This window comes from Salvelinus sp. IW2-2015, linkage group LG33 (genome assembly GCF_002910315.2).
Source record: "Salvelinus sp. IW2-2015 linkage group LG33, ASM291031v2, whole genome shotgun sequence".
NCBI lineage: Eukaryota > Metazoa > Chordata > Actinopteri > Salmoniformes > Salmonidae > Salvelinus > Salvelinus sp. IW2-2015.
In genome coordinates, this window is record NC_036872.1 from 19,634,065 (window position 1) to 19,650,646 (window position 16,582).

Here is a 16,582-nt window from a genome sequence, read left to right on the forward strand (position 1 = left end):
TATTGTGTCAAGTAAAAAAGTATAATTAATTCATCAATAGCCTATGCATTAACTAACTTTCTGGGAGACTTTCAAAATAAATGCCAAAAAACTCGTCTGAAATAGTGCAACTTCTCTCCTGACTGTCAACAAAAACACCCAAAAAGTGTGCGTGCAAGCCATTGAGCAATAAAATAACTGTAGAAGCGCTTTGCGCTGTTAACGGCGCAGGCGCGTTACTTCCTCCTAGAGCTCTCTTCGGTGTGTTTGCGTTGTGTCTAAACTGCCGGCGAGTTTAACAAAATATTTTACCAATAGCAGCTATGTCGGGCAGGTCGGTCCGCGCGGAGACACGGAGTAGGGCGAAAGATGACATCAAGCGGGTTATGGCTGCTGTTGAGAAAGTACGAAATTGGTAAGAGGGAACGCGTTATCTAAGAGAGCAGCAATGCTAGTGGGGGAGGAGAGACCAGGAGAAGAAAGAACGAAATACACACTAAATCAAATTTTGTCGGATGATACCTCGGCTCAGGTGTATTGCACCCTCTCGCCTTGATCTGGGAGGAGATCGCCGCTTAAAACAATTATAATGTAGGAATATTACATCTATTCATACAAAAATGTGGGTTGAACCTAGAAGCCATTTCGTTCCAGTTAGATGAAGCCTTTGCTGTTCGAGCATTCTGTAATGCACTAGAAGCCTGGTAGATTACTGCTTTTTCACCGCTCAAATGGTATCAATATTAATTTCAGAGCCGTAGTTCGACGACAGCGGTATAGTGAGAATAGTTTATGTTCGCGGGGTTTTAAATTTAGCGCTTGGAGAGGTTCGTTCTTTTGTGTCCTCCAAATAGAGGGAGCGCGTGCGGTGGTGGTGGGTACACGAACTGTGCAAAACCCGAATTGCTTTACAATTTTATTTTGCATGACTAATAATAGGCCCCTATAGTTCAATTGAATTGAAATTTATAGAGTTTACTGTCATGTGGATTTGCTTACAAGTAGCCTAAATGTATAATCACCACTAAATTTAGCCGAAATAATTGATTTGAGGCTATTATAGGCAGTCTAGAAAGAAGTAACAACAAATTCCTAAACCTCAAATGAACTTGCCAAAGTAAATGTATCATGACATTTTCTATTGGGAATTGTAATTTTTAAATTGATAGGTAACTAAAATATTGGGTATTGTTGACATTTCAAATTGAATACATCAATTGCAAACAAGTGTTATTAATTCCTTGTGTAACTAATGCAGGGAGAAGAAATGGGTAACTGTCGGCGACACATCCTTGCGAATCTACAAGTGGGTGCCTGTGACCGAACCTAAGTCAAATGATGTAAGTCGTCCACAGGGTGTTTGGGGGCACCACATTTGCTTAATAGTTTTTGCAGATCCTTGTGCTTAATAGTTTTTGCAGATCCATGTGCTTCCTTTCCTCATGTCTTTTCCAATTCCTAATGACATAAACTGGTCCACAATTATCTATTATATTGAGATAAAGTACATCATTATGTAATTCTTAATAAATCTGTAATAAATAGCGCCACTTCAGCATTGTATGTGCTATCTTGCAAAAGAGCAAAAATAAGAAGAAAGCCAACAATGACAAGTATGGGTCGGAGATCACAACACCAGAAAACAGCTCCTCTCCCGGAATGATGGATATGCATGGTAAGCTAAAAAGGGCAAAATACTTTAAATGATGTTCTTTGGTTCAATAATAGTTGTAAATTCATCTGTCACTTTCTGTATCTCTCAGATGATAACAGTAACCAGAGCTCCATTGCTGACTGCTCTCCCATGAAGCAGGAGAACAGCAACAGTGCCAGCCCTACCCAAGAGGCCATGGCAACTTCCCAGAGTGACAGCATCGAGGCCAAGAGTGACCAGAGTCAGTCCCCTGGCAAAGAGCAGCTGAAGAGCACAGACAGCAAGAGTGGTCAGTATATATGCTACCGAGCACAGAAAGGGAGAGCGCTGCCTTAGTTTCAACTAAACCATACCATATACAAACTGCAACTTGTCCTCATTAGCCCTGCTCTTGTTCTTACCTCGAGGTATTTTCTAAGAGTAGTGCCAACTTGTCAAAAAATATGGTTTAACTTGACAGGCAGACTGCTTTCACCCAGCCCTCATAATCCCGGAATTGCACTGCTGTCTCAAGGTCAAAAGGGTACATGTTATGGCTTGTAGTGATGAGGTTCATAAAGAACATTAGGTGAACAAAATGTTCTTCAGTCTTCACCAATGTCAAGCAACATTTCTAAGAATTAACCCATCACCATACAGAGAATGGCTTTGAAAACATTGAGCAAGTTTTTGTTTAAATATTTCATCTAAAGATTCATATTGACAAACCATAATCAATGATGAGGTTATAGAATATATAATTAAATGCTAAACATGGCAGTATTGTAAAAGAGGGCATCTACGGCGAGATTTGTTCAAGTCTGAGCATGTACTTTGAGCAACAAGAGTTGGTCAAATACACTATATATACAAAAGTTTGTGGACACCCCTTCAAATTAGTGGAGTCAGCTATTTCAGCCACACCCGTTTCTGACAGGTGTATAAAATTGAGCACACAGCCATGCAATCTCCATAGATTAATATTGGCAGTAGAATGGCCTTACTGAAGAGCTCAGTGACTTAGCACCGTCATAGGATGCCACCTTTCTAACAAGTCAGTTCGTCAAATTTCTGCCCTGATAGAGCTGCCCCGGTCAACTGTAAGTGCTGTTATTGTGAAGTGGAAATGTTTAGGAGCAATAACGGCTCAGCCACGAAGTGGTAGGCCAATCAAGCTCACAGAACGTGACTGCAGAGTACTAAAGCACTTAAAAATCGTCTGTCCTCGGTTGCAACACTCACTACCGAGTTCCAAACTGCCTCTGGAAGCACCGTCAGCACAATAACTGTTCGTCGGGACCTTAATGAAATGGGTTTCCATGGCCGAGCAGCCACACACAAGCCTAAGATCACCATGCGCAATGCCAAGCATCGGCTGGAGTGGTGTAAAGCTCGCCACCATTGGACTCTGGCGCAGTGGAAACTCATTCTTTGGAGTGATAAATGACGCTTCACCATCTGGCAGTCCAATGGCGGAATCTGGGTTTGGTGGATGCCAGGCTAACGCTACCTTCCACAATGCATAGTGTCAACTGTAAAGTTTGATGGAGGAAGAATAATGGTCTGGGGCTGTTTTTCATGGCTCAAGCTACGCCCTTTAGTTCCAGAGAAGGGAAATCTTAACGCTACACTATACAATGACATTCTATACGATTCTGTGCTTCCTACTTTGTGGCAACAGTTAGAGTTGGGGGAAGGCTCTTTCCTGTTTCAGCATGACAATGCCCCCATGAACACAGCGATGTCAATACAGAAATGTTTTGTCAAGATCGGTGTGGAAGAACTTGACTGGCCTGCACAGAGCCCTGACCTCAACCCCATCAAACACCTTTGTGATGAATTGGAACACTGACTGCACTAACGTTCTATCGGCTGAATGGAAGCAAGTCCGCAGCAATGTTCCAACATCTAGTGGAGAGCCTTCCCAGAAGAGTGGAGGATGTTATAGCAGCAAAGGGGAACCAACTCCAAAGTAATGTCCATGATTTTGGAATGAGATGTTCAACAAGCACGTGTCCATATACTCTTGGTCATGTCGTGTATTTGGAGAACAGTTTAGCTGTTATGTACTAGACTGGCGAGAAGATTGTTGGTTCCTCTTGTGGGCTTGAACAAAGGATTTCACTAAGGCTTACTGTAGTTTCTGTAGTAATGAGCTGTTAAAACGGTCTGCCATGCTAATGCCGTTTGAGGACAGAGTTCAAAACTCAATAAACTACAATATGTCCACTTGTCATTGATGCAGTTATTACCACGTCATAAGCTAAACACCCTTGAAAAGAGTATTTAGCATAATCCAATATCAACCCTTTGTTCTGTACCTGGATGTGACTCCGCATTGTCTTTCTTGCCACAAGATGGTGCTGTAATGTAGACTTTGAAGTCAGCTACAATAGGGTATTTGTGTCATCACCCAGAATTGGTCATGTCATTTTGGAGAAAATACAGGTTAATAAATCTTCCTGGGACATTTCGCAAACAGGCCTTGTCTACCAAGTCCTGCGATACACACCAAGCAAGGTCACTGATTGCCGACTCTGAAGTTGAAACTATTGTGGAAAGTGAATAACACAGCAAATTCACTTTGTTGCCCCTTGTTGGAATTTTATGTTCTCTTTTAATCAGAACTGTTACAGAAGTAGTAGGAATAGTATACAAACACCTGTCTTGCTTTAAGCAAATAGAATAAGAACATCTTGTCTCCCATGGTTATTCACTGAGACAGACTTTCTGGTATTGCAGGAAATGTTCACCCCTCAGCATTTTCAAACACAAGCACACCTAAGAGAGACCGAAGGTCCACAGGAAGGAATGAACCATCCTCGGACACTCCTCAAGATTCTCAGGTGCTCCCCTCCACCACCATCCAAGACTAGAATGTCTTTGTACAGGTACAGTGCATTCGGAAAGTATTCAGCCTCCTTGACTTTTTCCACATTTTGTTACATTACAGCCTTATTCTATATATTTTTTAAATGTCCTCAATCTACACATAATACCCCATAATGACAAAGAAAAAACAGATTTACATTTTTTGCTAATTTATTGAAAATGAAACATAACTTATTTACATATTCAGACCCATTGCTATGAAACTCTAAATTCAGCTCAGGTGCATCTTGTTTCCATTGGTCATCCTTGATGTTTCTTCAACTTGATTGGAGTCCACCTGTGGTAAATTCAATTGACTGGACATAATTTGGAAAGGCACACACCTGTCAATATAAGGTCCCACAGTTGAAAGTGCATATCAGAGTAAAAACCAAGCCATGAGGTCGAAGGAATTGTCCGTAGAGCTCAGACAGGATTGTGTCGAGGCACAGATCTGGGGAATGGTACCAAAAAATGTCTGCAGCATTGAAGGTCCCCAAGAACACAGTGGCCTCCATCATTCTTAATTGGAAGAAGTTTGGAAGCACCAAGACTCTTCCTAGAGCTGGCCACCCGGCCAAAAACTGAGCAATCGAGGAAGAAGGGCCTTGGTCAGGGAGGTAACCAAGAACCCGATGGTCACTCTGACAGAGCTCCAGAGTTCCTCTGTGGAGATGGGAGAACCTTCCAGAAGAACAACCTTCTCTGCAGCACTCCACCAATTAGGCCTTTATGGTAGAATGGCCAGACGGAAGCCACTTCTCAATAAAAGGCACGTAAATGCACGTAAATTTTCTTTCAGTGGCAGGGACTGGGAGACTAGTCAGGATCTAGAGAGAGATGAATGGAGCAAAGTACAGAGAGATCCTTGATGATAACCTGCTCCAGAGCGCTCAGGACCTCAGACTGGGGGCGAAGGTTCACTTTCCAACAGGACAACGACCCTAAGCACACTGCCAAGACAAGGCAGGAGTGGCTTGGGGACAAGTCTCTGAATGTCCATGAGTGGCCCAGCCAGAGCCCGGACTTGAACCCAATCTAGCGTCTCTGAAGAGACCTGAAAACAGCTGTGCAGCAACGCTCCCCATCCAACCTGACAGCTTGAGAGGATCTGCAGAGAAGAATGGGAGAAACTCCCCAAATACAGGTGTGCCAAGCTTGTAGCATCATACCCAAGAAGACTCGAGGCTGTAATCGCTGCCAAAGGTGCTTCAACAAAGTACTGAGTAAAGGGTCTGAATGCTTATTTAAATGTGACGTTTCAGTTTTTCTTTTATATACATTTGCAAAAATGTCTAAACCTGTTTTTGCTTTGTCATTATGGGGTATTGTGTGTAGATTGATGGTGGGCAAAAAACTATTTGATCCATTTTAGAATAAGGCTGTAACGTAACAATGTGGAATATGTCATGGGGTCTGAAAACTTTCTGAATGCACTGTAACTGTCAAAATAAAGGAAACACTTGAGTAAATGAGGGATACAAAGTATATTGAAAGCAAGCGCTTCCACACAGGTGTGGTTCCTGAGTTAAGTAAGCAATTAACATCCCATCATGCTTAGGGTCATGTATAAAAATGCCCAGTTGCCTATTATTTTGATTACCATGGCTAGAAGAGATCTGTGACTTTTAGGGGGTTTAAAGGGTGTGTCTGTCTCAGTTACCAGAGCTCAACCCAATTGAACACTTGAGAGATTCTGGAGCGGTGCCAGAGACTGCATTTTCCACCACAATCAACAAACACCAGATGGAATTTCTCGTGGAGGAATGGTGTCACCTCCAATAGCGTAGATTCTACAAGTGTCTGGAACTTTAAGGCGCATTGAAGCTGTTCTGGCAGGCCGTGGTGGCCCAACACCCTAAGACACTAAGTTGGTGTTTCCTTTATTTTGGCAGTTAACTGTATGTTTTAGTCAATTAGAAATTTGATTGATGCAGTATAATGAAACTAATTTTGACATTAGTATTTTAATATGAGAAGCTTAAATGTTTCTTGAAATATTTTTTATTTTTGCAGGAATCTGAAGATGGCACTCCTCCCAATAAGAAGGGGAAGTTGGATTTCCTCAAAAGTAGCTAACTTATCTTTTACCATCACCAATTCCTTGATCTGTTGCCATGTCCTCAGCCCTCCTGTGTCTTAATTTCTTTATTCTTCTGAATTGGTCCAAGTGGAGTCCAGCACCCACCTCTACCCCAAAAAAGACTTTAAAACTTAAACTAAACCAGGATCAGCTGGATGGGGCAGTGTCGACCTAAACTGCAGCTAAATCTCATTTTGCCACACATCCGCTATTTTTGTTCTTAAGTATATGTACATATATTTAGATTTAGTTTTTGTTCATGCGGGTCAACACACTGTTTGAATCCTCTTAAAATCTGTTGGTTCTGCTGCTGTTCTGTTTATTACTTTGACAGTAAAACATTTAGTTAATTTAACTAAAGACAACACCTACATATTTAGTGCCACTCAGTCAGTCGCATATCTATTTCCTTTTCTCCTCTTATGGAAACTCACTTGTAGCATAGTCCTGCTACCAGATTAGTTGTGTACCTTGAATTACCAGAAAAATGAAAAACGTGTTGATTTGTTTAAATCGTATGTATACTTCACTCTGGTATAACAAGTGCTCAGTTTTCGTTAACCTGTAAAGCATTTTTCAGTGTATATGTAGGCTGTTTGGTTATAGATGGCTCTTTGAATACCTCACTGGAGTCCAGCAGTGCTGGCAACACTATGTATAGATTATTAAACTAAGTATAACCTTTTATTTGCAAAATGTAAGTAGCCTAAATAGTTGTTTCCTCGTTAGCCTTTGCCCAACTAAAATGCCTTTTTAAATTATAGCCTGGCTACAGAAAGTCAAATGTTGACTATTGTCTTTTGGGACCCTTATGTTATTTTATTGTACATACATTTCAGTTGGTTTTAGCTAACTAGCCTATTTATTCCACATATTGACTCTATAATGTAAAAATGTGTTTAAACCTGTTACACAGCTACAATGCAGAGTGTAGGCAGCATGTTGCCATATCATGTACACCAAGGTTCCCCAACTGGCAGGCTGAGTTTGCCTCACAGGTAGTTTTATTTGGCCCCAGAAGTTTTCTAAACAAAACAATTTTATACGGTGCATTTGCGAAGTACTCAGACCCCTTGACCTTTTCCATATTTTTATACAATAAAGCCTTATTGTAAAATGGATTAAGGAAAAAATAAATTTCGTATTTAATCAATTTTAGGAAAAGGCTGGAACGTAACAAAATGTGGAAAAGGTCAAGGGGTCTGAATACTTTCCGAGTGCACTTATACGGAATTTTCCTTGCTGGACCTGACTGTAAAAACACCAGGAAATCAGCACCAAGTTATTTTCATTTTGGAAATAGAGACACGTGATCGTATTCAAACGTAAGCAAGGTTTGACATTGTTTTAGTCAAATATCTGTTGCAGTCGTCAAATTATTTGTAATTATGTCCCGACCATTCGCTCAAGAAAAAAATCTGAATTTAGTTGATTATCCCTGATGTACACACATGAAACAAGTATTTAGCTATGTCCATAAAGCAATCAAGATTAAACCTGAACATATGCAATTTACAAACAACGAAGGTCAGATACTCCTAGTCTGGGTACCAGTCTCTGTAACATTCTATTGTTTGTATTCCATGTCTGCCAAACATGACATGGGGTGGAATTAAATAGCTAACTATTTACGCCTGCTACGTTACGTTAGCTGAACAGAGACTGGCAACCAGGCTAGTTATTTTGAGCCTGCTGCTCTCGAGTGGAGGGTGTTTCTGTGACTCCATCCAATCACGTTTGCAGACATGACGGAGCAGTTGGTCCCACTGGAAATCCCTCGACACTAGCAACACTTTTGTTAGCTGATGCTAGCCTACCAGAAAAAGAGGATATACTCCGAAGACTGGCTGCCAACGTGTATATCTCAAAGGGTCAAACAACACGGGAAAATGTATTCGAACGAGCAAAGTATCATGCATAAATAATATTCACTTTTCTTTGTTTTAACTCGCGATCTATGAGAACAGCTAGCAAATAGGTCCAGAATAACAGCTAGCTAAGATATGGCTACCACTAGGGAGCTAAGACAATACCGACGTTCCACGGTGAGTGTCAAGCAGGAGCAGGACGATGACTCGGACACGGAGGAGTCTCATTTGGGGATTAAGAAATCGGATGGACGAGAGTCACAGATAATCCACAGTGGTCATTTCATGGTGTCCTCGCCGCACATTGAACACCCACCAAAAAAAGGCTACGACTTTGACACAGTCAACAAACAAACCTGTCGGACGTATCACTTCGGGAAGACCAGCACATCACATCTCTCCATTGACGCGTCCTTAACAAAACTTTTCGAATGCATGACCCTTGCATACAGGTTTGTGTCTTCATTGCTTCTCATCGTAAATAAACTAAAAGTTTAACTTTAGCTAACTAGATATCAAGTTAGCTGCCTGGCTTTTGAAAGGCCAACAATGCAAGCATGTACCACCATGGCATTTAAAGATGGGCTACATTTTGAACTATGACTTGGGTTCAAAATTGTGTTTATTAAGTTAAGGGTTTTCAATACCTAGCTACCAAATTATCCCAAGTTAGCTGTTGTTTTGTTTTCTATTTAAGCAAAACACAAATTGGACGAGTATTTACTTTTCCAGTATCTGTCTCGAGCATCAGAATCCACGCCCAGAGACAAAGCATGAGGTGTAGTTAGTCACGAGTCTACATTTCCAAAACAATTTTCTAAATAGTATAGGCTACAGTAGTGCCATAAAACAAGCCGCATACAGTCTAATGCTTGATATGTAATAATTCCAATAACTGCAACAGTTGCATGTGGAGTCCAATGCCAGATGAGAATCAAATACATTTATATTCTTCAAATGCTTCGTAAACAACAAGTGTCGACTAACAGTGAAATGCCTTCTTAGGGGCCCTTCCCAACAATGCAGAGAGAAAATTGAGAAATTATAGAAAAGTAAAACGCGTAATAATATACCTTGGTCTCATAGACTAGAAGTAACATAGTAAATGTAAATCCGAGTGGCTCAAATTAGTATATGTTACGTTTGGTATGGTTACAGATGGTTACTTAAATTAAAAACGAGTAGGGTGGATGGTTCGCCTAATTTCAGTTTGTGACAAAACAAGCAAGTATAATGTAGATTCATTGTACCATCTAACTCGTTGTGAAACATATTTTCCATAAATAAAAAATATTGTATTTTCAGCTGTTTGAAGTTGGTGCTCAAAACCGAAAGTAAAATATCCAAAAACAAAACTTAAGCACTGGAAGCGTAGAAGAATGACAGTAAAACAATTAAGCATAAGAAACAAGGTTTTGAAGTGTTTGTCCTATAGCTAGTTGATACAGTACATTGGGAAAGTATTCAGATCCCCCCCCTTCAGACTTTTCCAACATTTGTTACGTTACGGCCTTATTCTAAAATGTATAAATTATTTCCCCCCTCAATCTACACACAATACCCCATAATGACAAAAAAAAACAAGGTTTTTAGAAATTGTTGGGAGGGGGGGAAATGGAAATATTACGTAAGTATTCAGACCCTTTACTCAGTACTTTGTTGAAGCACCTTTGGCAGCGATTACAGCTTTGAGTCTTCTTGGGTATGACGCTACAAGCTTGGCACACCTGTATTTGGAGAGTTTCTCCCATTCTTCTGCAGATCCTCAATCTCTGTCAGGTTGGATGGGGAGTGTCGCTGCACCGCTATTTTCAGGTCTCTCCAGAGATGTTAAATCGGGTTCGAGACCGGGCTCTCTGCTGGGCCGCTCAAGGGCCTTGAAAGATTTGTCCCGAAGCCACTCCTGCGTTGTCTTGGCTGTGTGCTTCGGGTCGTTGTCCTGTTAGACTGGGGCGAAGGTTCACCGTCCGAGGTCCTGAGCGATCTGGAGCGGGTTTGTATCAAGGATCTCTCTGTACTTTGCTCTGTTCATCTGTCCCTAGATCCTGACTATTCTCCCAGTCCCTGCCTCTGAAAAACATCCCCACAGCACGATGCTGCCACCACCATGCTTCAACGTAGAGATGATGCCAGGTTTCCTCCACATTCAGGCCAAAGAGTTCAATCTTGGTTTCATCAGACCAGAGAATCTTGTTTTTCATGGTCTGAGAGTCGTTTAGGTGCCTTTTAGCAAACTCCAAGCGGGCTGTGAAGTGTATTTTACTGAGGAGCGGCTTCTGTCTGGCCACTACCATAAAGGCCTGATTGGTGGTGTGCTCCAGAGATTGTTGTCCTTCCGGGAGGTTCTCCCATCTCCTGTAATCGCTGCCAAATATGCTTCAACAAAGTACTGAGTAAAGGGACTGAATACTTATGTAAATGTGATATTAAAGTTTTTTTTAATTCTTATTACATTTGCAAACATTTCTAAAACTGTTTACATTATTGTGTGTAGATTGATGAGGGGGGGAACAATTTAATCAATTTTAGAGTAAGGCTGTAACATAACAACATGTGGATAAAGTCAAGGGGTCTGTATACTTACCTTGCTTCAAAGTAGCCTAGCAATAATCAGACCATATCCGTGGAGGCAATTATTTTATATCACCTTTCATTGTCCAGTAGCCGAAGGCACAATCCTAGTCATATTAGCAACCCATGCTAGTTGTTGCCTATTAGATCTCCCCTCTTCCTAGATTTCAAACAGATATTTAGTCTGTCACATTAAACCGCATGCATGTGTGGTGGGCTTTTGACAAGTGTTTTCCAACTAATTGCATTATGGAGCAAACGTTCGAGCGTAGCCTACTGCCTTGTGCGCATTGCTGTGCGCACTAGGAATTCGTTTTTCAACATTTTAACCTAAACGTTCTAAACTGTTGCATCACTCATTGCTTTTTAAAGTTATTTTTACATAGCCTAGGTTTGCTGGTTGTATGAATTTGGGATCTGTCGTCCCACAACTGTACCAGAGTCTGTTTGGAATAGGCTTTCTTTCTCGACAAGCTGACCAATAGAATAGGTAAACTTTTCTACTAAAGGGGATAGTAGTTTGACATAAGGTAGTGATTTTGATGTTTGTTTCTCGTCTTGTAGGCTGAGGAAAAGTAAATGTGGACAGTTAGTCTAAACATCTTCAAAGTGCGCATCAGAATTTGGTAAGAAGGACCGCACATCGTTGCATCCTCGACTTGCATGTTCTGTTAATATGAATGACCATAATCTAAATGTGATTTCTGTCATTCTGAGCACCGTGAATGGACGCCCTAATCAGGTTATGCACCCTACGCATATGAGTCCGGTACATTTCTCAAATGTCCGGTAAATAAAAATGCTACTGGTAGGAATGCATATTTTGGTTAATTTTGCTGCCGACTAACTGACCCTCATTAACCGGTCAAGAAACAGTAAATAAAAAATCCAAACAGTAAAATTTGGTGACCAACAGAAAATACTATCAGAGATCTGTATATAATGGCCTTTGGCTTCTGGACAACAAAAGAGAGTTGATATTAAAAACACTAGAACTGGAGAAATGCTGGTTAATGGCATGAGGAAGTCTTTAAAAAAATAATTGCCTTCACGTTTCTACGGATGGATTTTTGCAAGGCTATTTTGAAGTAAAATAAAACTTTCGTTTTCAAACAATTATACTGCCTCAAGCTCACATTGCAAAGTGGTGGGTTACTCGCTGATAGTCAATGGTAGGCAGGCTATGGCCTATACACCTGAATGGCGAATGGGAGGTGCGCTTTAATTACGAGTTGAGATTGAGAAATAAAAATAGCTCATTTTTATCATGGCCACAAGTAACACGTGATTGCATTTATAATTGTTATGTTGCGCAATGACTGGGCTTACAAAAGCAGGTTTCACTCCAGTAGCCTAGAGACTTTTTGACGAGCTACTCTCGTGCTGTCTGACAGGTGGTAGGCTATTCTGCTCCTCAAACTAGTCTCTGTATGCTGTGCCTGTGTGATAAATAAGATGCATGACTAGGGCTGTTGCGGTGACCCCGTATTACCGCCACACCGGCGGTCACTAGTCATGAAGGCAGTCAAATTCCACGTGAACGTTTAGTCATGGTAATTAGGCTTCTCTGAGCTCTGATGCTGCTGATGGTCATTAGTAGTCTACCAAACTTGCTAACTGCCTGGTACTCGACACTCTATTATCTCTCCAGTCACTCTGACATCAATGCAAATGTAATAGAAAATCTAATCAAAGACTTCATAAGAGCTCATGTTGCGTAACATGCAATTGCGTGAGAAAACAGAGTGATGGCCTAAAGCTTTCTATAGGCTAGGCCATTTAATTTTTTTTACTTTCCTAATATTAAGCACATTGCTTATATTTTTTAACAGGAGTATAGCCTACCTGGCTGGCATGAAAATAAACCACAGAGAAAAGCATCCTCCCTTTGCTATTTAAGTGCATAGATATGTATTTTCCGCACCCCTGTTTTAAGACAGATGCTTGCTAATGGTCCGTTCTATATCAAAACAAATATAACATGTATATGTAAAGACAAGATTAAACCAAGAATAGTCTGATGGGTGACAATATTAGCCCAGCATAAGAAACGTTGCCTTTTTTTGGCAACTTTTTCTAATCATAGTCACACACCTCATGTAGCCTAGACCATAGGCCTATATGTTTTGATAAGGTTTGTATCACAACTGAAGTGGCCAAAATAACTTCTTAAAACTAAGCACATTAATCCACTTTACAAGGGGTGTAGAGCCAAACTGGCATACATAAACAGCACTAGAGTTTCCAGTTTGGGAAGATAATTTTCACCATAAAAATGCACCTTTTATAGTAAAAGCTTTACATGCATAATTGCATTTGTGGTCACTTTTTATAAAGGTGTTTTCCCGCTAATGGAACATTCGGCTTATGGCCTACCACCTTGTACGCATTGCTGCGCTTATAATGTGAAGAAATAGCTTAAAATGTTGTTAAACTATTAGGCTAAACATTAATCTGTTTTGTCAGCCACATTGCATAAAAAAACAAAAACATTTTTGATGCTAGTGGTTGTGTTAATTTGGGATCTATCGCATCCCACAACTGTCCCAGACGGTTTGGAATATTTATTTCTCGCACAGAATAGAATAGGTCAACTTTTGTACTATGGGGGATTGTAGATTGACATAGGCTTGTGCTTTTGCTGTTTGTTAGGCCTACTCATCTTGTTGGCTGACAAAGTAAATGTGGACAGTTTTTCCAATATCTTCAATATACACCTCGGAATTTGGATAAGGATGCACGCAGTTGCATCCCCAATGTGTCTTCACTTGTAGCCTATGAGAAAGACCCGATCACCTGATGGGAGAGCCGTGTGTGTGTGTGTGCGCACATTTTACATTTACATTTAAGTCATTTAGCAGACGCTCTTATCCAGAGCGACTTACAAATTGGTGCATTCACCTTATGATATCCAGTGGAACAACCACTTTACAATATGTGCATCTAACTTTTTAAGGGGGGGGGGTTAGAAGGATTACTTTATCCTATCCTAGGTATTCCTTAAAGAGGTGGGGTTTCAGGTGTCTCCGGAAGGTGGTGATTGACTCCGCTGACCTGGCGTCGTGAGGGAGTTTGTTCCACCATTGGGTTGCCAGAGCAGCGAACAGTTTTGACTGCGCTGAGCGGGAACTGTACTTCCTCAGAGGTAGGGAGGCGAGCAGGCCAGAGGTGGATGAACGCAGTGCCCTTGTTTGGGTGTAGGGCCTGATCAGAGCCTGAAGGTACGGAGGTGCCGTTCCCCTCACAGCTCCGTAGGCAAGCACCATGGTCTTGTAGCGGATGCGAGCTTCAACAGGAAGCCAGTGGAGAGAGCGGAGGAGCGGGGTGACGTGAGAGAACTTGGGAAAGTTGAACACCAGACGGGCTGCGGCGTTCTGGATGAGTTGTAGGGGTTTAATGGCACAGGCAGGGAGCCCAGCCAACAGCGAGTTGCAGTAATCCAGCGGGAGATGACAAGTGCCTGGATTAGGACCTGCGCCGCTTCCTGCGTGAGGCAGGGTCGTACTCTGCGAATGTTGTAGAGCATGAACCTACAGGAACGGGTCACCGCCTTGATGTTAGTTGAGAACGACAGGGTGTTGTCCAGGATCACGCCAAGGTTCTTAGCACTCTGGGAGGAGGACACAATGGAGTTGTCAACCGTGATGGCGAGATCATGGAACGGGCAGTCCTTCCCCGGGAGGAGAGCAGCTCCGTCTTGCCGAGGTTCAGCTTGAGGTGGTGATCCGTCATCCAACTGATATGTCTGCCAGACATGCAGAGATGCGATTCACCACCTGGTTATCAGAGGGGGAAAGGAGAAGATTAATTGTGTGTCGTCTGCATAGCAATGATAGGAGAGACCATGTGAGGATATGACAGAGCCAAGTGACTTGGTGTATAGCGAGAATAGAGAGGGGCTAGAACAGAGCCCTGGGGGACACCAGTGGTGAGAGCACGTGGTGCGGAGACAGATTCTCGCCACGCCACCTGGTAGGAGCGACCTGTCAGGTAGGACGCAATCAAGCGTGGGCCGCGCCGGAGATGCCCAGCTCGGAGAGGGTGGAGAGGAGGATCTGATGGTTCAAGTATCAAAGGCAGCCGATAGGTCTAGAAGGATGAGAGCAGAGGAGAGAGAGTTAGCTTTAGCAGTGCGGAGCGCCTCCGTGACACAGAGAAGAGCAGTCTCAGTTGAATGACTAGTCTTGAAACCTGACTGATTTGGATCAAGAAGGTCATTCTGAGAGAGATAGCAGGAGAGCTGGCCAAGGACGGCACGTTCAAGAGTTTTGGACATCACTCAGGGATACGGGCACAACAGCCACTGGCCGCAAAAGGCATACATTTTTTTAGGGTACATTACCACCACACAAAGGGGATGCCCCGTGAAATTCTAGGCATTATCAAGTGCTTGTCAAATTGTGAATGCGTGACTGATGTAGTATGAATAACCTGTACAGTATGTACAAAAAACAAAGCAGAGCTCATGCCCTTCAAGTGACTTTTTTCAAATCATCATTAGTCGCATCATGCAGCCTTACAATGTATTAAAAATCAAAACATAACCTAACGTTTGTATCACAACTAAAGTTAGATTAATAACTCTAAATTAAGCATATAGAAGTACCTATTTCTTTGTTAACCGCTCAACACAGAATCGCCACATGTGCGCACTCCCTCAAATCGTTTGGAGAAAATATCCTTTTCTATTTTAGATGTTCCAAAGGTCAGAATCAGTGGCTTGTGTGGAAGCCAGGAGATGATAAATGTGTTTATGTTAATTAACGGTCAATTACCGTGAGACCGACAGTTATTTGCTTGACAATCACCGGCTGACGAAATGTTGTGACTGCCATAGCCCTATGCATGACGATTAATGAAAATACACACGCACCAATTGAATTCCAGAAGATTATGCTAATTACCCTATAGACCGATAAGTATGACTGGTCAAATTAGCGGTTAACATCCCTAGCTGCTGGTCAAAAACATTTTCCTAATGGAAACCCTGGTTTGGACTATGATAGATCCTTAGTGATGTGGACACAGAGGAACTTGAAGCTCTCGTCTCGCTCCACTACAGCCCTGTCGATATGAATGGGGACGTGCTCGGCCCTCCGTTTCCTGTAGTCCACGATCAGCTCCTTTGTCTTGCTGACGTTGAGGGAGCGGTTGTTGCCCTAGCACCACATTGCCTGGTCTCTGACCTCCTCCCTATAGATTGTCTCGTCGTCTGTGATCAGGCTGTGTCGTCTGCAAACTTAATGACTGTGTTGGAGTCGTGCGCTGTCACGCAGTCGTGGGTGAATAGGGAGTTCAGGAGGGGACTAATCACGCACCCCTGAGCGGCCCCCGTGTTGATCGTCAGCGTGATGCATATGTTGTTGCCTACCCTCACCACCTGGGGGCGTCCCGTCAGGAAATCCAGGATACAGTTGCAGAGTGAGGTGTTCACTCCCAGCTTAGTGATGAGCTTCAAGGGCACTATGGTGTTGAATGCTGAGCTGTAGCCAATTAACAGCATTCTCATGTAGGTGTTCCTTTTGTCCAGGTGGGAAAGGACACAATCTCTATTGCACTGCCATCTGTGGATCTGTT

General features: G+C 42.2%; 2 protein-coding genes across 4 annotated transcripts in view; both read left to right on the forward strand.

Moving 5' to 3' along the window:
- The first annotated feature begins 165 nt into the window (after positions 1–165).
- On the forward strand, positions 166–7,253 carry LOC111957746 (BAF chromatin remodeling complex subunit BCL7A). Of its 2 annotated transcripts, XR_011474693.1 has the most exons (7): positions 166–394; positions 1,238–1,319; positions 1,561–1,654; positions 1,743–1,922; positions 4,355–4,458; positions 6,143–6,353; positions 6,500–7,253. XR_011474693.1 is itself a non-coding variant. In XM_023978713.2 (6 exons), the coding sequence occupies exons 1-6, from the start codon at positions 303–305 to the stop codon at positions 6,560–6,562; spliced, it is 615 nt and encodes a 204-aa protein (XP_023834481.1). In that variant the 5' UTR covers positions 166–302; the 3' UTR covers positions 6,563–7,253. The 2 variants fall into 2 exon arrangements, 1 of the variants encoding a protein (XP_023834481.1); XM_023978713.2 differs by lacking the exon at positions 6,143–6,353.
- A 528-nt stretch (positions 7,254–7,781) lies between these two features.
- mlxip (MLX interacting protein) overlaps positions 7,782–16,582 on the forward strand; it is a 38,696-nt gene continuing 29,895 nt past the window's right edge. The window contains exon 1 of one of the 2 annotated variants that reach the window (XM_023978602.3): positions 7,782–8,886. In XM_023978602.3, coding sequence (XP_023834370.1) covers positions 8,570–8,886 — 317 coding nt within the window. In that variant the 5' untranslated portion in view covers positions 7,782–8,569. The remainder of the gene's footprint in view (positions 8,887–16,582) is intronic. The other variant, XM_023978600.3, reaches the window with a different exon arrangement.

What these genes read in the sequence shown, in the direction of transcription:
- LOC111957746 (XM_023978713.2), top strand. Translation starts at nt 303, where the DNA reads ATGTCGGGCAGGTCGGTCCGCGCGGAGACACGGAGTAGGGCGAAAGAT. An exon ending in GAGCACAGACAGCAAGAGTG is followed by an intron (nt 1,923 to 4,354) that starts GTCAGTATATAT and finishes CTGGTATTGCAG; the next exon opens with GAAATGTTCACCCCTCAGCA. An exon ending in ACACTCCTCAAGATTCTCAG is followed by an intron (nt 4,459 to 6,499) that starts GTGCTCCCCTCC and finishes TTATTTTTGCAG; the next exon opens with GAATCTGAAGATGGCACTCC.